Below are 19,391 nucleotides of genomic sequence, written 5' to 3'. Positions count from 1 at the left end.
CTCTGTTTCTGTTTTGTTTTGTCATGTGACAGCGTCTCCCAACGTAGCCCAGGCTGGCCTCAAATCCATGACAGTCCTCCTGCCTCAGCCTCCTAAATGCAAGCATTACAGGTCTGCACTGCTCCATCTGGCTCAGAGCTGAGATCTGAACCAAAGTTCAGTGAGGTCAAAGGTGAGAACCTCAACGCACTTTATAAATGAAATAAGGTAAGGATCACCAGGCCAGGATTTCCTACCTGCTCTGGGGTCCCTGCAGTGAGGGAGGCGTGGTCTGCACGTGGGTGGGGGAGGATACTGCTGGCAGGACCTCTAAGGTGGAGGACCCAGGATCCTCGTGGCCCTGTGCTGACACAGACAGGACCAGTGTGAGGTCTCCGGGCCTCGGGCCCCCAGCCCAGACTCACCCCTACTTGTGCTCCCTGCCTGGTTCCTCCCCGCCTCCCAGAAATGAGGGGTCACTGCCCTCAGGCGCAGTAGGAACTGTGGGCCCCTCAGCTGCAGCTCCCAGTGTGCCTGTCACCTGCAGTCCCATCCTGCTGATGCGGCATCAGGAAGGAAGCAAATAAGGCCCAGGCAGAGCTGGCACAGTGCAGGGCAGCGCCCCTCCCCCGCCTCCAGCTGCCACCCCCTGCTCTGTCCTTCCTCCCTACACGGGGTGGATACACGGTCCGGGAAGGTACCCGCCAAGAACTCTGTTGGGGACCGTGGGGCATAGGGGGCTGGATTTTGAAGATGGTGACACCAATCCATGCCACTACCCAGCCACACCTGGAAACTCGAGGTGGGGCACACGCCCTGGTCACCAGAGGCCTGGCAGGGGTGGGAAGGGTACATTAGGGCTTTCGGGTTACAGCAATAGCTAGGAGCTCGCCCTCTACCTTCCTGCTGCCCACAGTTTGGGGGTCCTCCGGTGTGTCGGAGGCTGGGACAGCAGAGCAGGTGAGTGTCAAAATTAAAGACACTCACAGAGCTGGGTGTGGTGACATGTATTCGTAATCCCAGCGTTTGGGAGCCTGGAGCAGCAGGATCATTTCAAGTTTCAGGCCAGTTTGGGCTACATAATGAGTTCAAGGTCAGCCTGAACTATGTAACAAAACCCCGTGTTCAAAAACAATACAAAATAATACATCTCAAAACCTCAATAAAACAGAAAAACAGACAAAACTCCCGTCATGGTCCTGACCTTGTGTCCCCTTAGGAAGAGAGAGGGGACCATGCTGTGAGGAGACGTCACAATGCCTCACCTTGCAAGTGCCCCTCACCTGCCCCCCCCAAGAGGTCTGGGAGCCTCTGCCCCCACAGAGTTTCATCTCAGTATCACGGAGGCCCTTTCCAGGATGATCAAGGTGGGTGACGTCACAGGGATCGACCAGCAGCCTGAGGTCTCAGGACGGTGGTAGAGGCCACTGTGGTTGGCGCCAGGCCGCTGTGAAAGGCTCAGGGGCTGGGGTCATGGCCACCAGCGAACTCTGGACCCCGTGATCTTCCTCCTCAGCTGCTTCCTGAGCCCCTCAGGAGGTTGATCTAGTCTTTCCAGAGCGATCTCACTGCAAGGGTTATTAAATGCTAGGTAGGGATTATTTGGGGGGAGTGTATGCTAAGGATGGGACCCAGGACCACTCCCAGACCTTTTTAAAGTTTTATTTTTGAGACAAGGTTGCCCAGAGTGGGTATCAGCATTCCATCCTCCTGCCTCAGCCTCCCAGAGCAGCAGAGACACAGACAGGTGTAGTCCCCCACCCAGCCATGAGGAGGTAGTGTACTGAGCGTTTAAATCGAGGTAGTTTACAGAGACAGCTATTGGGTCCTCGATGAAATACCAGGAGAGTCTTCCTCTGTTTTTCCCACTTTCTAGATGGGGAAACTGAGGTACATGGTATAGTTTACCCAAAGATTTAGCAGCCAGTGAGGAGACACTCGGGCAGACTCACTCTCCCACAGGTCCCGGCGAGCCGTGCAAGGCCCCTGAGGACTTGTGCTCCCTGTCCCCATCTTCACAAGCCTGTGGGTCCGGAAGCCTTGTCACCCCGTTTTGCAGAGGAGGCTTCGAGGTGTAAAGGCGTCCAAGGTGGCCTGACCAGAAGGTGGGGCAGTGCAGAGGGCAGCCCCTCAGACCCCCTGTAGCCTCCCCAGCTGCCCAGGCCCATGGAGTTTCACAAGCAGCCTGGGTGTCACGGCAGCGGCTGGCTGCGTCCAGTCGAGGTGGCCCGTACTAATGCTGCCCATGCACGGCAGCTCTCTGGGCACCCTCCAACCGCGTGGAGTCCTGGAAGAAGGGACAAACATGCTTTGGCCTGTGTGTGGATCCCTTGAACTGGGTGTGGTGGTGCACACCTGTAATCCCAGCTACCTAGGAGGCTGAGGCTGGAAGACTGGAAGTTGGAAAGCAGCCTGGGCAATGTGGAGAGAGCCTGCCTCTAAAAAGGCCTGCGCAAGTCGCTTAGTCATGCAGCAAGCCCTCTGGGTTGATCCCCATTACTGGGGAAGACAGCTGTTGGGCTTGGGAGGATAAGCACGATTTTGAAATGTGCTGTGCAAACATCATACTGCTCTTGCCTGAACTAAGATGGCTACAAAAGGTGGTGTCACAGAGGAATCTTACTGGGTTTCTCCTTGAATGCTGTGATTGTGCAGTGCACAAGAACCACAGGGGCAAAGACGGCTGCCTTGCAGGGGGTGGGCGTGAGGGAAACCCTGGCAAGGTTGGACTGGACAAATGGTTTGCAAATCAAATGCAAGTGAGGTGTCTTAGGCCAGGAGCCCCTGGGCCTTCTTTTGTAAGTGGGCAGAGATTCCCCAGGGGTAGGCAGAGAGGAACAGGGTTCCTTCCCGCTGGGGCAGAAACCTGGGGGAATGGAGTGGAGCTGGCCCGGTCACTTGCAGCTGGATGGCCACAGTCAGGCCCGGGGCCCTCATACAATGACATCCAGTACCTGGGAGATGGGGTTGAGCTCAGAGTGACTAGACAGTCGTTCACAGGTCTGTCCAGAGGGCCTGACAGAGCAGGAGGTAAGTGTCAGGGGCAATGGGGCCCACAGGGGAGTGGACAGCAAGGCGGGGGAGGGACATGAAGTCACAATGACCGGTGTTCTAAAGTGGAATGGTGGGTGGAGGACGGCCAGGCACTGGGACGGGAACCCCGGTGAGCCCACACTTGGAGGGCACCCCTCTCTCAATGCCTCGGTGTGCTAGGCCGCTATGTCCAGGGTAAGGAGAGGGTGCTGACTGTGTCCCTGGGAGACTCGGTGTCCCCAATGAGCTAGAGAAGGGTGACGGGGATGCTTTGGGCTCCCCTTTATGGGTTGCAGGGAGCAGAAGAGCTTGGGAGAGGAACAGGTCCAAGGGCTGGGTCCATTTATACAGGAAGATTAGCCAGGTGTTAGGGTGCAGGCCTGTTATCCCAGCAGGAGGCTGAGGCAGGAAGATCAGAAATTCCAGGCCAGCCTGGGGGTATTTAGTGACTTTATGAGATCTATCTGAAAATTTAAAAGGCTGAGGACATAGCTCAGTGGGAAGGCCCTGGGTTCAATCTCCAGTGTGGCATAAAAAAAGAAAAGAAAAGAAAGAGATAGATAGATAGATAGATAGATAGATAGTCAGACAGACAGACAGACAGACAGACAGACAGGTGATAAATAGATAAACTGGAGTAAGCAGAAAGGCAAGCCAGGAAGGCAAGAGACTGAAGGGAGGAGGAGACCTGCTAGGAAGGGGGGTGACAGGAAGAGGGGTGAGGGGCAGGGAAGCAGAGGCTACTACTCCCCAGCAGTAGGGGTCAGGCAGAGGGCCGCTGCAGGGTGGGCGGTGGACACCCAGCCTCCCTGTGCTGCTTGTGCAGGCCGGGGGGTCTGCAGCCTGGGACAGCCAGGGGACCCCAGGCCGGGCGGCCTGTGCTGGGGGAGGAGGGCTCCTGTCCCCGCCTAACCCTGCGGGACCCAACTGCGGCTTCTGTCCTGCCCCAGAATCCCTCCACGCCCGCCCATGGATCGAAGACGCCGTCGGGCTGGAAGGTGAAGCCCCCGAGTGCCCCGCTGGCCCGGGCCTGGATGCGGGAGCGGGAGCAGTCGCTGGCGGCCGCCTACGTACCCGTGGCCATGGATGCCCAGGGGCAGCCCCTGGGCCCGCTGCGGGCCTCCTTCTACACGGCCCAGTACTCCAACTCCCTGAGCCCCTTCTACACCTTGCAGAAGCCCACCTGCGGCTACCTGTACCGCAGGGACACCGACCACACCCGCAAGCGCTTCGACGTGCCCCCTGCCAACGTGGCCCTGTGGCAGTCCTAGACGGCGGCCTCGCCTGTGCCCAGCACGCTGTCTCCCCTCAGCAGCGATTAAACGTTGTCCTCCTCTGCCCTGGCGTCCGAGTGGGTGGCTGCGGGTGGGTAAACTGAGGCCCTGGCTGTGTCTGGAGGCCTGGACGGATAGGTCCCCAGGCGCCCCCTGGAGGCGTACCTAGGTAGTGCTGCTTGCTCTGTAGGAAGCGCTCGCGTGTCCCCCTGGACAGGGACAGAGTGGGGTCGCGAAACACGAGGCAAAAGAGCCTGCCTGAGCCCCGTGGTGTTGCTGGGGGTGAGCGGACAGCCAGTGGTCCTGGAGGAGGAGCCAGGCTACGGTCACAGCCCACTACACCCACTCCCTACCCTGGGTCCTCCCACCCCAGTGTTCTGCTCTGGTGTCCAGCCCGGGAGGGGACCCTGCAGCCAGGCATCCGCGGAGGCCGCAGGACCTCTCCCGCAGGCTCCTCCTGGGGATCCACACTCCCGCCCTCCATGGGTACCGAGGCTGGGTTGGACCTCCGCCTCTCTGACCTGGCCTCCTGGAGGTCCACCCCCCAGGCCCTCTCAGGAGCTGGGCTTTGGTGCCAACACCTAGAAGTGGTGTGAACTGGGGCTGGGGATCCTTATTCTGCTACAATTCTTGTATCTCATGTAGAGTGGGGTGAGCCCCGCACATGGGACTGGGGAGGCCCCTTGTGTGACCCCATCCCACTGCTCTGTCTTGGCCCTGGTGGGAGACCACAGGATTCTGCCACACCTTCCCTTGGGCACTGTGTTATGATGTTCAAGCCCCCATCAGCCAAATGATCTCTCTCTCTCTCTCCCCTCTCCCTGCAGTCCCGGGGACTGAACCCAGGGCCTTCACACTGAGCTGCGTCCCTTGGCTTTTTCTTATTTTTTATTTTGAAATGAGGCTTTGCAAAGTTGTCCAGACTGTGCTTTAACTCATACTTCTCCTGCTTCAGCCTCCCAGGATCCTGGGATCACATGCATGCACCACCATGCCCATTGTGAGTGGTTGATGAGCTGTGAGACTCGGCCAATTAGAGACTCAATGGACCAGGAAGGCACGTAACTGTGAGGTCACAGGAGGCTGCAGGAAAGGGCTCTGCCACCTGCCACAGTGAGCAGGGAGAGTTTCTCCCTTGGCTGAGGGTCCAGACACAAATGCTGCTCAGGAGATGCCATGGAGGCAGCTGTAGGAGTCTCTGGCCAGGAAGACATGAGGTGACAAGTGTCTGGGTCTAAGCAGCTGGCCCAGGTCACTGGTTTCGTGGGACGCAGAACCAGTACAACTGGTATACAATGAAGCTGTGTGGAGGAGAGAGACAGGGGGCTTCCTGGGGAGAGGCAATGCTCCGGAAGAGGGCTGGGGTAACCAGAGGGGGACTGAGCAGGAGCTGCCCCCAGACCCTCTTACATCTGGAACCTGGGAGGGCTCCATAGGGGACAAGCCACAGCTAGGCCCAGGCAAGTCCCTCAATGTGGGTCCCAGCTCCGGCCCTGGAATCCTACATCCATGTCCAGGAGAGTACAGGTGAAACAGCCCTGGATGGTTTCTTTTTCAAAAATTCTCCTCTCTGATTATATGAGCAATGTATGTTGTTTAGGAACCACTAAAAAATAACTTTTTGGGGCTAGGGATTTAGCTCAGCGGCATAAGCACCTGCCTTGCAAGCAGGCAGTTGTGAGTTCGATCCCTGGTACTGATAAAAAGGAAAAAGAAAAAAAAAAATTAAAAAATAACTTTTTTTTTTGAGACAGATGTAGTTTTTTTTTTTTTTTTTTTTTTTTTTACCAGTACCAGGGATTGAACTCATGACCACACGCTTGCAAGGCAGGCGCTTATGTGTCTGAGCTACATCCCCAGCCCCAACAGATGTAGTTTTATCTGGCTTTGAGCTCACAATGTAACCCAGGCTGGCTTCAAACTCACAGTGATCCTTCTGCCTCAGCCTTCCAAATGCTGGTATTATAGACATGTGCTACTTTATCTGACAATTTTTTTTGTGGGGAGAGACAAGGTCTCATGTTGCAGTTCAGGCTGGTCTTCAACTCACTAAGTAACCCAGGTTGGCCTTGAACTGGCAGGGATCCTCCTGCCTTAGCCTCCCAAGTGTTGGAATTACAAGCGTGTGCCACCATGCTTGGCTGTAAGCAGATCTATCTACTGCATCTGGGAGTAGGATCAGAAACATCATGAACCCAAAAAACAGGATAATCAGGGCACAGAGGCCACAGGATCAGAGCTGCTGCTGGCTGGCCACCCATGGGCGCTAAGTAGGATTAGGAGATCTCCATCTGGGTGGGGAAAGCTGCTCACCTAGCTCAAGGCCATAATCCCAGGAGCTGCTGCTCCAGATATAGACCCTGCTGCCAGGGCTTAGCGGAGACTTTTAACACTGGGCCCTGGTGTCACCTGACTCGGGCGCGAGCCACCCCTCTCCTCTGGTGGCTCCTTTGGTCCTCTGAGTGCAGAGGTCCCGGCCACGCCACCCTCAAGCGGCCACCTCTGTCCACCTTGGGCACCAGCCTCCGAGGCCAGGCCATGGGCAACGTGGTGGAGGGCAAGTCGGTGGAGGAGCTGAGTAGCACTGAGTGTCACCAGTGGTACAAGAAGTTCATGACCGAGTGCCCCTCGGGCCAGCTCACCTTCTATGAGTTCCGCCAGTTCTTCGGCCTCAAGAACCTGAGCCCCTCGGCCACGGAGTACGTGGAGCAGATGTTCGAGACCTTTGACTTCAACAAGGTGTGGTGAGGAAGAGCTTCTGAAGAGCAGCTCTGGACCCGGTCCCCCATCCTTCCTTCTTTCCTTTCTTCCTTCCTTCCTTCCTTCCTTCCTTCCTTCTTTCTTTCCAGTACTAGGGATTGAACCTGAGGTCTTTTGACACTAGATTTACTAAGTCATTAAGATGCACAGGCAGGGCGAAACTCGCAATCCTCCTGCCTCAGCCTCCCAGACGGCTGAGATTACAGGAGTTCAACACCACCCTTGGCTAGGTAGGCTGACTTTGGAAGGCAGGGATTTGATTTATCCAATGTTCGTGGAGCGATTGCTCTGCTCAGCAAAGAATCAGACCCTAGCCCTGCCCTTGATTCTAGGGGGGGACAGAGAGACCCACAAAGCGGATGGATCGGGGGCTGAACTCAGGGGGCTCCCCTTCCCCTTCCACAAGGTGTGTGTCCAGATCTTTCTGAAACAAGTGTGACTCTTCCATGGGGATTGCTGAGCCCTGGTGCTGGTGCAAAGGCCCAGCAGCTCTAGAGGGTGGAGGAGGAGGGCAGAGAGCCATGCTGGGCCGGCCTGGGCAGGGTCACCTTACCTGGGTCACCTACGACATTCTATGGATGCTAAGACTGGGAGTGCACGGGGTTGCATGGTCACTGAGGAGCAGGACACCCAAGTGCAAACACCTAGGGTCCTCATGGGAGTCTGAAGCCACACAGCGGGCAGGCTGTGTGACCCCGTCATGTTGGGTGTGTTGTCTTGAGGAGCTGGAGGGGATAGGCCAGGGGAGTTTGAACCCCTGTCCTCTCTCAGTCACAGTTTAGTGCCCAGGGTCTACCCTGGGTGGTGGCACATAGATTATGAAACTGAGTTTCAGTAACAAATGTTCCATTTACTTGGAGCAATTTGGGCAGATACTGTGGCAAAAGAATCCTTATCCACAAGCCCAGTTCCCAACCTGCTGCCGCCTCACCTGGAAGCTGACACCAAGTGGTACCTGGCCTTGTGCCTCTGGGGACAGCTGGGGGCCACATAGCTATTTAAAACTCTCTAATATGTGGGGCTTAGGAGCCAAAGCAGATTATGGGTTTGGAGGTTTGGAGTCCTCACTTCAAGGGCAGCATCCGGGTCCCCAGGGCTTTCCTGAAGGGGAGCAGGGCGGGCAGAGACCCGGAGGGGTAGTGTCACCATTTTGGATGCCAGTGCCCTCGAAGGAACACATGCCTCTAATCCTAGCTACTCTGGAGGCTGAGGCAGGAGGACTGCAAGTTCAAAGCCAGTCAGGGCAACATGGTGAGGCCATCTCAAAACAACAAAAAGCACTGGGCCTGTAGCTCAGTGTAGGGATCCCTCATGTCACAGACAACAAGAGGTAGGTCTGGTCCCTACCTCTGCATTTCTTTCTCTCCCCAACCTCCAAAACTTCTCATCTTCTGCTTCTATATGTTCTTTAAAAATTTTTTTGCAGTCCAAACTCAGTCACCATGCAGTCCAAACTCAGCTGACTACATAGCTCAGGCTGGCCCGAAATCTGTGGTGATCCTCTTGCCTCAGCCTCCCGAGTATTGTGATTAAAAACATGTGCCACCATGCCTGGTCTGATAGCAGATTTTAAGTGACAGTTAACTTTTATGGTCATAATCTGCCTTCCCTTGGGAGGACTGGGAGTCCCACCAAGACAGGGATTTTTATTTTTGCTCCACCACACATGACAACCATGCAGTCATTACAAAGCAGAGCATCCTCTTGACTCCCTTTGCAGTGACACTGATTTGACTTGTTGACATCAGCCCTGGGACCCGTGGTGCAGAGTTAAGAGACAGGCTGGGTGCCAGGCCCCGGCAGTGGCCTCTGAGCACAGGTGTGCGGTTCCCGAGAACAGAGATCCCCACCTGCTGGGAGGAGCTGCCAGATTCAGCAAAGACAGTGTGCAAAAGCACAGAAGAAGGCCGCCTGCCTGGGATGGCCACTGGATCTAAAAGCGTGGACTGATGGCCCCGATTCAGAGCTGACAGTGTGGAGGCTCAAGGAGGCCTCGTGATGGGCCAAAGTCAAGCCTCTCCTCAAAGGTTTAGGTCTTTTTGGTGCAAAACTCCTTAATTTTACCATTACCACCTTGCAGTCATTACTTTTTTAGTTAGAAAAATAATACAGCTCGTTAAAACTCTCAGCACTCTAGGGAGATAAAAAAGACAGGTGAAAGCAATCACCCTGCGTCCCCTGCCTGAGCGGGACTGTCCTGGCAGTTTCCTTGCTTTTCCAACCCTTTTGGAAGCCCTTGACCATGGGAAACCCACACGGATACGCTCACTGGGACCCACATCAGGCACTCTCGGAGGCCGGCCAGCCCTGGCCCCGCCACCTCCCTGCCAACCTCTGCTTGTGTGCGTTCGGTGACAGGGAGGCTCCACCTCCCTGTTATGAAAGGGCCTTTCCTATGGGCTCCAAACAGGCCTCGTGGTGACCTCCTGTTTGTCTCGGTGCCAAGCGCTTTGTATACCAGGACCCACATCCCACAGCAGCGTGACCCTTAGGACTACTGCACATGAGAGAGTTCAGGACAGAGTGTCCTTTGCCCCAGATCCTACAGCTTAGAAGGGTGGAGCCAGGATTCAAACTGCACCCTAACACTACCGACCCAGGGCCTCACGGCCAGCCCCAGGCTTCCGGCATGGCAAGCAGGAGAAAGAGACAGTGGCTCCTTGCTCCGCCATCAGCCTCCTGCCCCTCCCACTCCTGCCAGCACCCACCCAAAGTGCCCCACCGACATAGCCCGTATACACCCCCCCCCCTCCCGCGTCCCTAACCAGAAGGGCTGGAGCTGAGACTGGCAGAGAAGCAACCATGACAGACCCCCAAAGCCTGCCAAGGGACAGCGCCCTCGGCTCACACGCACTAGGGGTAGTTTACTGGACCTCACGAAGCCTGGTGTGCAGGGGCTGAGCTATGCAGGACATCCAGGAGGACAGATAGGGGTGGCACCAAAGGGGAGAGGATCACAGGAGGACTCCAGGAGTCCCCGCCTCTCATAAGAATAAGGGGGATCAGGACGCAAGGGCGTGGCCTGGACGGGGCGTGGCCTGGGTGGGGGCGTAGCCCTGGATGATAGTGGTTGAGCCTGCAGGCCAGGACTGGGGTGGACATGGCCAGGACTGAAAGGGGTGGCCGGCAGTGTTTGATGTGACCGGGTAGGCGTGAACTTGATAGGTGGGCGTGGTCCGGGATGACCATGACCTGGATGAACCCTGACTGGGGCTGGATGGGTGAAGGCAGGACCAGAGTGGGCGTGCCCTGCGGGTGTGGGTGTGGCTTGTGGTGGGCGTGGCCAGACTCAAACCCCGCCCACAGGATGGCTACATAGACTTCATGGAGTACGTGGCGGCGCTCAGCCTGGTCCTCAAGGGCAAGGTGGAGCAGAAGCTACGCTGGTACTTCAAGCTCTACGACGTCGATGGCAATGGCTGCATCGACCGGGAGGAGCTGCTCACCATCATCCAGGTAACTCCAGGTGCAGAAGGCCAGCGGGGCGGGGCCACCTTGGGGAGGAGATGGGAACCGCGGTGTGAGCCCTCCTCATGGCCTCAGTGTCCCTGCTGGACTGTGTCCTTCACTCTGCTCTTCTCCCCAGGCCATCCGCACCATCAACCCCTGGAGCGACTCGGGCATGAGCGCTGAGGAGTTCACGAACACCGTGTTTGCCAAGATCGACGTCAATGGGGACGGTGAGGACACAGAGACGGGGCTGGGAGGTGATGGGACACAGGACAGGTCAGCGGAGGTGGGAGGGGAGGAGGCACAGGGCAGGGTCAGCAGCGGTGGAGGTCACGGCGAGCGTGCAGGACCCACTACTGGTCACTGGCCCACCCATTCCTGCCCCCGCCCTCTTCACCCATCTGTGTGCGCTGGATGGCAGGTATGACCCCGGCCCGCGGGCCCTCTTTACTCCAGGGGAGCTCTCGTTGGAGGAGTTCATCGAGGGAGTCCAGAAGGACCAGATGCTGCTGGACACGCTGACCCGCAGCCTGGACCTCACTCGCATCGTGCGCAGGCTGCAGAACGGCGAGCAGGACGAGGCTCCGGGCGAGGGAGCAGGGGCAGCGGGCTGAGCCAGCTCCTGTGTGGGGTGGAACAGAGGCCCAGGCGGTGCCCGGTGTCACTTCTTAATATTACAGAGGACCCACAGGCTCACAGGCTCAGCTCGCCTCTTTGGGGCCCATGGGGGCAGCAGCGGACCTGGAGCTGGAGTCCAGGGTGGGTGCTGTAGGAAGGATCCTGGGGCCTCCAGGGCCTTGTTCTGCATCCCTGCGCCACGGGACTCCCCACCCCAGCCCCTTCTAGACTTGGGCCTCTCTGGGTCTCTGGAGAGTCCTGCAGAGCTGCAGCCGAAACCTCAACCGAGGGGTAGCAGCACATTCTCCCCTGACCTGGAGCCTACCTGTGCAGTTGGCATTGATTTATCCTCCCTGAAACAAGCATTTATTGAACACCTGCTGTGTACAATGCAGATGTCAGTAGACAAAAAAGATAGCTCTGCTGCTATCATTTTTGGATACCCAAGGAACCCAGAATTCAGTGGGAAGGATACCCACTGAACCCAGATTCAGTGGGAAGAGCCATTCTGATAGAATATCTGGAGGGAAGTTGTGAAGTTAGGGCTCTGTATAAGAAGCAGCCTCACAGCAGTGACCTTTGACCTGGAAATGGTTGAAGGTTTCTCTCCAAGCCTTGGGAGCATTCTCCGTGATGTGAGCATCACATGGGGGTGCTGTGTGGTGCAGCAGGAGAAGTTCTAGGTGCAAGAGGGAAGGATTCCTTTGGATTTCAGTTTTACTAAGCCAGGTGTGGTGGCACATGCCTGTCATCCCAGCACTTGGGAGGTTGAGGCAGGAGGACTGCCATGAGTTCAAGGCCAGCCTAAACTACAATAGGGAGACTCTGTCTCAAAAAATAAAATGGTTTTTCAGGGTTGGAGATTTAACTCAGTGGCTCAAGCACTTGCCTGGTAAGCACAAGGTCGTGAATTTGACCCCTGCTAACAACAAAAAAATCTTTTCAGTTTTACCAAATTTGAAACAATAGGAGTCATCATGTTCAATTGTAGGAGCTCCTCCTAGGGACTGCTAGGAAAAACCCACATCTCTGAGAAATGTGTGACCCTACCAGGGAAACAAGGATGGGTATCTGGAGGGCAGTGCAGCTCTGGGGGGGGGGTACGGAGAGCACTGTGGGGTGTGTGTGTGTGTGTGTGTGTTTACACGCATGGGCACCCAGACACACACCGAGCGTTTGCTCCAGTTTGGCATCGTCCTCAAGTGAAAGCAGATAGGAGGCTCCCACTGATTCCAGAGGTTCCTGCGTCCACTCTTGGTGGCCTGCAGTGCCACATGGGCACCGTGGGTCAGCAGCCCATTGCTCATTCCACATAACCTGGTGCCCCCTCTCTGACCTAAATCTCATGCCACGGTGACACCGCACACTCCCAGGGAAGCAGGACAGCCCACTGCAGCTGGGTGCTGAGCCAGGGCCCTGCACAGCTCAGCCCAAGGCCAGGCTTATCGGCTCCACCCAGTTACAGCCGCCTGGCTGCCAGGGGAGCGTCCAGGTAGTGTGGGCTGGAGCGGCTGTGATCCTGTTTGTAGAAATGTCCTTTCTTCTGGGCTTCAGACTAGGAAGGCAGGGAAGTGAATACAAACCCAGGGCTGAGGGGGCTGGGGATTTAGCTCAGCGGCATAAGCGCCTGCCTTCAAGCAGGCAGTCGTGAGTTCAATCCCTGGTACCGATAAAAAAAATGAAAAAAAAAAAAAAAAAAAAAAGAAAAAAAATGAAAAAACCCAGGGCTGGGAGAGCAGGAGAGGGGAGCAGAATGCAGCTCAGTGAGTGCCCTGAGAGGGGACAAGCAGGTGGCTGCCCAGGACAGGATGTCAGCCGGGCCCAGGGGGCAGGGAGCTGAGCTGTTGGGTCCTTCTCTTACTGTGGCCTCGTGGGAACTCCTAGGGCTCAGAGTTGAGAGGGTGTCCGCCTGTCCCCAGAGCAGCAGCCCCCAGCCCCATCTGCAGGCTACCTGCATGGTTCGGGGCATATTTCTGTCCCACCTGGCATAGAATTAGCATTTGTGTATGTGTGTGTGTGTTTTTTACAGTTTTATTGGTACATTTTATATACACATAATGGTAACACTCATAGGGGACTTGCACCTGTACATGGTATAACTTGCTTCTCCTCCTCCTCCTCCTCCTTCTCCTCCTCCTCCTCCTCCTCCTTCACCATTCTGCTCCCCTGCTTTCAACCCCTTCCGTTAGAATTAGTTTTCATATTTTTCCCTTTATTTTATTGTCTTTTTGAGACGGGGTTTCATTCTGAAGCTCAGGCTGGTCTTGAACTCACTTTGTAGCCCAGGCTGGCCTCAAATTTGCAGTGATTTTCCTGCCTCAGCCTCCCGAGTGTTAGGATTATAGGCGTGCACACCACATCTGGCCTAGAATTAGTATTTTAATCATTTTCAATCTACAATTGATGTCTAAATGAAGATCATAAGAAAATCATATCTATGAGGCCTTGGGTTCTATACACAAGTTTTATATTTATGCTTTAATATAAAAATGTATCTAGGCTGGGGATTTAGCTCAGCGGCACAGCACCTGCCTGGCAAGCATGATGATGTCCTGAGTTTTATTTCTGGTACCAAGGAAAAAACTATCTGTGTTGAAGGAAAGCAAACACTATTCCAGATCCCACAGGAAACTGGGGTAACCCTGATTTCTACTTCCTGGCTGGGAGGGGTCTGAATGTCTCAGCCCCCCTTCAGGTGGAAGGGATTTCTTTTAATCTGGTTTTTATATTGGGATTGCACAAAATAGTTTGTATAACAACAACAAAGAAGCCCACACCTAAAAGCAATCATTTAAAAGCTGCTCATGGAGTCCAATCTGCAAAATCCAGGGGAACGATGGCGGGGGGGAGGGGTCCCACAGCCACTGGAGGCAAAGCCTGGTTCTGAACCCAGGTCAACAGACCCCTGACTTCCTCCATCCTTCAAGGGAGGGGCGAAGGTCCCTGGCTGAAGTGGAGGGGCTGGCAGGCGGTGGTGGGAGCCACGGGAAGGCGGAGCTGACAGCCCCCTTCGCAGAGCCTCCCTGCTCAGACATCCCAGCTGTCTTGCTTTAGCATCCCCTTGGTGACACCTCCAGGAAGCTGCCTCGAGGGGAGCCGGGAGGGTCCTCCCCATGGGCACTGCTGCGGAGACTGGGGGTTTGTGACTGTGACCCCCCAGTGTACCCCCTATCTTCAGCACTTCCAGCCCCTGCTTCCTGGGTCTTTGCTTCCCAAAACCTGAGCGCTCACTTTGCTGATCCAGCTTAGGGACCCCATTTCCCCAGCTGGGCCCTACTTTCCACAGAGGACTAGAATTGTGCAGGACCCTGTGTCCTCCAGCAAGGCACAGTTCTCCTGGGAGCAGCTTAGGGACGGAGCAGTCAACTCCTGTTTGGACCCCAGCAGGCCCTGCATGGGGACTGAACCCCCTGATCGGCTTGGGGACTCGATGCGGGGTGTGGGGATCAGAACATGGCACTTTTCCGCCTCTGCTGGGTGATCCAGCTGCCAGGGTTCACGTCTATCTGCAACATCTTCATCACCCACTGGTCACGACGGGCACCTTTGATGAACTCATCCAGGGACAGCTGGCCTGGGGGAGGGGGAGATGGTCACAGGTGCTGGGAAGACCTGAGGTGGGGGTGGGGGCGGGGGCGGGGGCAGAGACCTCTCCTGGGACCAGTCGGCAGTCTCAGCCTTAAGGTTGTGGTTGGTCGGACTTCCCAGGAGTCCCTGAAGCCTTGGGACTTCTTGTTACCCACAAGACCTCTGAAATGGAGCTAGGGATTTAGCTCAGCAGCATAAGTGCCTGCCTTGCAAGTGTGCGGTTGTGAGTTTGATCCCCAATCCTGATTAAAAAAAAAAAAAAGAACCAAGCAAAAGACCTCTGAAATGCTGAGACTCCCCAGAAGGCTTAAAGGTGGTCTCTGTTTTGTTTTTTTTTTTTTTTTTTGGTCTTTTTATCGGTACCGGGGATCAAACTCACGACTGCCTGCTTGCAAGGCAGGTGCTTATGCCGCTGAGCTAAATCCCCTGCCCCTCTCTGTTTTTTTTTTTTTTTTTTTTTTTTAAACACTGGGGATTGAACCCAGGGCCTTTGCACTGACCTACAGTCCCAGCCTTTATTTAAAAAAAATATATTGTTTGGGGCTGGGGATATAGCTCAGTGGCATAAATGCCTGCCTTGCAAACCTGTGGTTGTGAGTTTGATCCCTGGTACCAGTAAAAATACTATATTCCATATATATATATATATATATATTTTGTTTGAGACAGGGTCTCACTATGTAGCCCAGGCTGGCCTCACACTTCAGTTGATCTCCTGCCTCAGCCTCTCTAGTGCGAGGGTTACAGGTCTATATTACCACACCTGCTTTGTTCCTGAATACACCCCCATCAGTCCTTTCGGCCACTCTCGTCATCCCCACCTTCCCAGTGGGCACAGGGGACACAGAGAACAGGCTGAGGCCAAAAATCGTCCCTGTTTTCTCCTTGCAGCCCGACCCCAGTGGCTGCCTGGGCGCCCTTGCTATTTCTTTCTTTCTTTCTTTTTTTTTTTTAAAGCCAGTCAAATTTAGCAGTGTGTGGGGGGGTGGTATACCAACTTTAGTGACACTAATGTTAGTAAGTTCTGACAACCCACTGCCATCGGACCAGCCTGCCCCTCCTCTGGGTCAGCGGTAGGAAGGAAGGTGGGGGCCGGGGGTGCCGTGGCTCAGACAGCCCGCCCTACCCCTCCCGCTCACCATCCCCGTTCTCGTCCACCAGGAGGAAGATCCTGTCCACCACCTCCTCGGGGCTGAGCAGCTGCCCGTCCTTGGCCATGTCCGTCTCCATCCGGCAGGCTTTCTTCAGCCTGTAAATGGACTGCGAGAGGGGGACCGGCTGTCCTGAGCCGCCAGCCCCATCCCGCTCGCCCCAAGGCCGGTCCCCCGGGGCCTCTCCCAGGCCCGGCCGCCAGCCACCCAGATCCGAGTCCTCACAAGCAAGCGTCCTGCGGCGGCCGGACGCCCTGCCCTGCCCTGCCCAGCCGCGCCCACCTCCACGATGTCCAGCAGCTCCGCGCGGTCGATGCAGCCGTTGCGGTCCTTGTCGTAGATCTTGAAGGTCCAGCGGAGCTTGTGCTCCAGCGAGCCCCGCAGCACGAGGTTCAGGGCCGCCACGTACTCCAGGAAGTCGATGGTATTGTCCTGCGTGGGGTGAGGTGGGCTGAGGGCTGGCGCACGCGAGCCCCCGTGCAGCCGCGCACAGAGCCTGTGAGCCGGGCCGCCTCTGCGGCCCAGCGGAAACTTCCGATCCCTGCTCAAGTCTATTTCTCTCCTTCCTTTCCTCCTCCCCTCTTCTGTTCCTTGTCTTTCTTTTCTTTTCTTTTCTTTTCTTTTCTTTTCTTTTCTTTCTTTCTTTCTTTCTTTCTTTCTTTCTTTCTTTCTTTCTTTCTTTCTTTCTTTTTCTAGGTCTCACTATATACTTCAGGCTAACCTTGAATTCACTATGCAGCCTAGGCTGACCTTGCAGTGAGCCTCCTGCCTCAGCCTCCCGAGTGCTGGGATTGCAAGTGTGTTCCACCCACCTAGAGCTACAAACTTGTCCAAAAATGAAACTCCCTGCTACAAAGATTGCATCCAAGTGAGGAGTGGGGAGGGTGTGGGTTTGGAGATGTCTAAATTGGAGAGAGAAAGCTCAGTGGCTGGCACAGGATGGAACACCTTCCGAAGCTTTTCCTTACCGCAGATTGCTGGCTAAAGGACAGAGAGGGTGGTGGCATTAGAGGACTATCAAATTTGGAGCCGGGCGCAGTGGTGCACCCCTGTAATCCTAGCACTCAGGAGGTTGAGGCAGAAGGATTGCTGTGAGTTCAAGGCCAGCCTGGGCTGCATAGTAAGTTCATTGCCAGCCTGCACTACATGGAGAGACCCTGCCTCAAACACAAACAAAGAAAAAAATTAAAAAATCATTTTTTAGATCTCGACTGCCCCTGCCTCACCTTCTAAGGTAGGAGCACCTGAGTATACGGCTTTGGGCAAATCAATTTCGTTTGTTTTGCCCTGGCTTTTGCTGCCCTGTCTCGCGATGGGCTGCAGCCTGGGGAGGGGCCGAGGAGAGGAAAAGGGGGGCTCTGAGCCCTGGAGGTCCATCTCCATGGGCGATTCTGCGTGGTTCTGCGGCACTGAAGACATCGGCTGCCCTTCCTCCCTGACTGGGACCAGGACAGACACAGACCCCAGTGGTATTCCAAGTTCTCCAGCTTGACTCTCAGGGTCCAACCCATGCCCTCAAAGCAGCAGGCAGACAAAGAAGTTGGAGATAAACCTAAAGGCCTCGGCTGGATAAACCAGGATAGCCAAGGGGTTTTCACTGAGTTGAATTTACACATTTCCCCAGAAATTAGTATCTGCTTTTTCTCTTTCTTTCTTTTCTTCCTTCCTTTCTTTCTTTCTTTTTTCAAGTCAGGGTCTTGCTCTATAGCTCAGGCTGACTTTAAACTCATGAGGATCTTCCTGCCTCAGCCTCTGGAGCACTGGATTATAGGCTTATACCACCACGCTGGGCCAGAAATTAGTATCTTTTTAGCTATGGGTGTCATTGAAAGGTTTCAGGAAACCCTGCTCAATTTTATGAAAGCCTGAGTGGAAAAGCATCCCTGCAGCCATCCACCCACTGTGCTCCTCTGGAACCTGCAGCAGGAACAGCTGGCCCATCTGTTGGAAGGACCGAGACCCCCTCTGCTTGGAGTGACCGGTGGGTGTGAAAGCCAGGTCCTTGGGCTGCACAGTCTGGGCCAAAAATCCCCATAGAGAAGCTAGGCCTGCTTGCCGCCACCTCCAGCCATGGAGAAGAAGGGTAGGGACCTCTCAGTGACAACGCTAGGACAGAGGGACAGGATGAAGGGAGGACAGGAGGGCAGGATGAGAGGGGAGTTTGGGGAAGGAGCGGCGTAGGGATGAGGTGGGATGTGTGCGCACTGGGTGGCCTGGCTGTAGGTCCCCCTGGCAAGCCTTACCCCGTTCTTGTCGAAGGCCCGGAACATGCCCTCCACGTACTGGCTGGCATCGTCGTCGCCTGTGACCTTGAAAAGGCGCTTGAACTCGTGCATGAAGAGCGTGCCGCTGGGACACTCCATCAGAAACCGCTTGTACCACTCCTGGAGCTCGGCCACGTCCATCTCGCAGGCCCGCCCCTCCTCCCAGCTGAACTGCTGTCCCATCTCCGCCTGGATGTCGGCAGTGGTCTCCTTGGGGGCCTCTGCTCGCTGGTTCCTTGGACCAAGGCTCTGTGCCTCTCTCCTCTGCTGGCCCAGCCTCTGCGTGGTGCCCCGGAGACAATGCTGTGGGCAATGTGAACGGGGACAGGGAGGCGCGTGTCCCCACACCTAAGCTGCTCTAAGGCCATTAGAAGAATCTCCTGCAGGGCTGAGCTCCCCCGCAGGTCACGCTCTCCCCTGAGCACCCTGCCTGCCCCATCCCAAGATGGTGAAGGGGAAAGCAGTGAGACACAGGCAGAGGAGCAGAGTGAGGGTCGCGGGGATGACAGCTGTGCCACTGCCCCTCACCTTGCCCTGCAGTGGGCACCGGGCATCTCCACAGAAGCCCATCCTGAGATGCAGATTTGGACCTAGAGAGGAAGGAGACTGAGTCCTGGGGTGCACAGTAGAATCTGGGGTCACCCGGGCCTCAGCCTGCATCTAGTGAGACAGGCGGGGTCTCTGGTGGGAAGCAGGTCCTGGAGCCGCTGGAGCCCTGGCCTGTGTCAGAAGCTCCCTGTTTTTCAGTTTCAAACATAAGTGAGGGGCTTGTTTCTCCTGCTGCCCTCTGTCCTGGGCAGCCTGCACTGACCCCTTTTGCATGGGGTGTTTCCACTTGCATGCAGACTGGCTTTAATGTTGCCTGTGTTTTTTTTTTTTTTTTAATTTTTTTTATGGGTTTTTTGTTTTTCAGGTTTGGTGCTGAGGACCGAACCCAGGGCTTCCAGCTTGCTAGGCAAGTGTTCTACCACTGAGCCAAATCCCCAGCCCCATGTTGCCTGTATTAAAACAGAACAAGTTCGGGTAATCCCAACACTCAGGAGGCTGAGGCAGGAGGATTGAAGGTTTGAGCCCTGGGTGACTGGGGTTTAGTGAGACCTTGTCTCAGAATAAAAAGTTTGTAAAGGACTGGAGGATGTAGCGGAATGTAAAAGCCCTGGGTTTAATCTTTAGGGCTGATAAAACAAAACAAAACAAAACAAAAAAACCAAACAAAGGGATAGGTTTCTGCCTGCCTGTCTCAGGACCTCCTGGGAACACAGGCTCTGGGTATG

The 19,391-nt window shown here is 55.5% G+C and overlaps 3 protein-coding genes across 5 annotated transcripts; 2 read left to right on the top strand and 1 right to left on the bottom strand.

Annotated features, from left to right (window-relative positions):
• The first annotated feature begins 24 nt into the window (after positions 1-24).
• Positions 25-4,350, top strand: Cimip3 (ciliary microtubule inner protein 3). Of its 3 annotated transcripts, none has more exons than XM_063238875.1 (3): positions 25-207; positions 1,199-1,346; positions 3,963-4,350. In XM_063238875.1, exons 2-3 carry the CDS (start codon positions 1,236-1,238, stop codon positions 4,281-4,283), a joined length of 432 nt encoding a protein of 143 aa, XP_063094945.1. In that variant the 5' UTR covers positions 25-207; positions 1,199-1,235; the 3' UTR covers positions 4,284-4,350. The 3 variants fall into 3 exon arrangements, with proteins under 3 accessions (XP_063094945.1, XP_063094946.1, XP_063094947.1); XM_063238876.1 differs by having other exon boundaries at positions 37-172; XM_063238877.1 differs by lacking the exons at positions 25-207; positions 1,199-1,346 and adding an exon at positions 3,057-3,207.
• Positions 4,351-6,638: 2,288 nt separating this feature from the next.
• Positions 6,639-11,982, top strand: Guca1a (guanylate cyclase activator 1A). The gene is made up of 4 exons (XM_003473865.3): positions 6,639-7,025; positions 10,353-10,502; positions 10,633-10,726; positions 10,953-11,982. Exons 1-4 carry the CDS (start codon positions 6,825-6,827, stop codon positions 11,108-11,110), a joined length of 603 nt encoding a protein of 200 aa, XP_003473913.1. The 5' UTR covers positions 6,639-6,824; the 3' UTR covers positions 11,111-11,982.
• Positions 11,983-13,564: 1,582 nt separating this feature from the next.
• On the bottom strand, positions 13,565-18,829 carry Guca1b (guanylate cyclase activator 1B). Its single transcript, XM_003473864.3, has 4 exons — positions 18,097-18,829; positions 16,136-16,285; positions 15,842-15,962; positions 13,565-14,688 (listed from the first exon to the last, which is right to left on the bottom strand). Exons 1-4 carry the CDS (start codon positions 18,298-18,300, stop codon positions 14,561-14,563), a joined length of 603 nt encoding a protein of 200 aa, XP_003473912.1. The 5' UTR covers positions 18,301-18,829; the 3' UTR covers positions 13,565-14,560.
• Positions 18,830-19,391: the final 562 nt, after the last annotated feature.

This window comes from Cavia porcellus, unplaced genomic scaffold (genome assembly GCF_034190915.1).
Source record: "Cavia porcellus strain 051 isolate PalLab524CR breed Dunkin Hartley unplaced genomic scaffold, mCavPor4.1 scaffold_28, whole genome shotgun sequence".
NCBI classification, from domain to species: domain Eukaryota; kingdom Metazoa; phylum Chordata; class Mammalia; order Rodentia; family Caviidae; genus Cavia; species Cavia porcellus.
Note: the sequence above shows the minus strand (reverse complement) of the source record. Positions and strands in the feature narration are given on the sequence as shown.

Excerpts from the sequence above, each read along its gene's own strand:
- Cimip3 (XM_063238875.1), top strand. The coding sequence starts at position 1,236 with ATGCCTCACCTTGCAAGTGCCCCTCACCTGCCCCCCCCAAGAGGTCTG. Across the intron at positions 1,347-3,962 it reads CCCTTTCCAGGATGATCAAG|AATCCCTCCACGCCCGCCCA; the intron begins GTGGGTGACGTC and ends GTCCTGCCCCAG.
- Guca1a (XM_003473865.3), top strand. The coding sequence starts at position 6,825 with ATGGGCAACGTGGTGGAGGGCAAGTCGGTGGAGGAGCTGAGTAGCACT. Across the intron at positions 7,026-10,352 it reads AGACCTTTGACTTCAACAAG|GATGGCTACATAGACTTCAT; the intron begins GTGTGGTGAGGA and ends CCCCGCCCACAG. Across the intron at positions 10,727-10,952 it reads GATCGACGTCAATGGGGACG|GGGAGCTCTCGTTGGAGGAG; the intron begins GTGAGGACACAG and ends TCTTTACTCCAG.
- Guca1b (XM_003473864.3), bottom strand. The coding sequence starts at position 18,300 with ATGGGACAGCAGTTCAGCTGGGAGGAGGGGCGGGCCTGCGAGATGGAC. Across the intron at positions 16,286-18,096 it reads GGGCCTTCGACAAGAACGGG|GACAATACCATCGACTTCCT; the intron begins GTAAGGCTTGCC and ends CACCCCACGCAG. Across the intron at positions 15,963-16,135 it reads AGCTGCTGGACATCGTGGAG|TCCATTTACAGGCTGAAGAA; the intron begins GTGGGCGCGGCT and ends CCCCTCTCGCAG.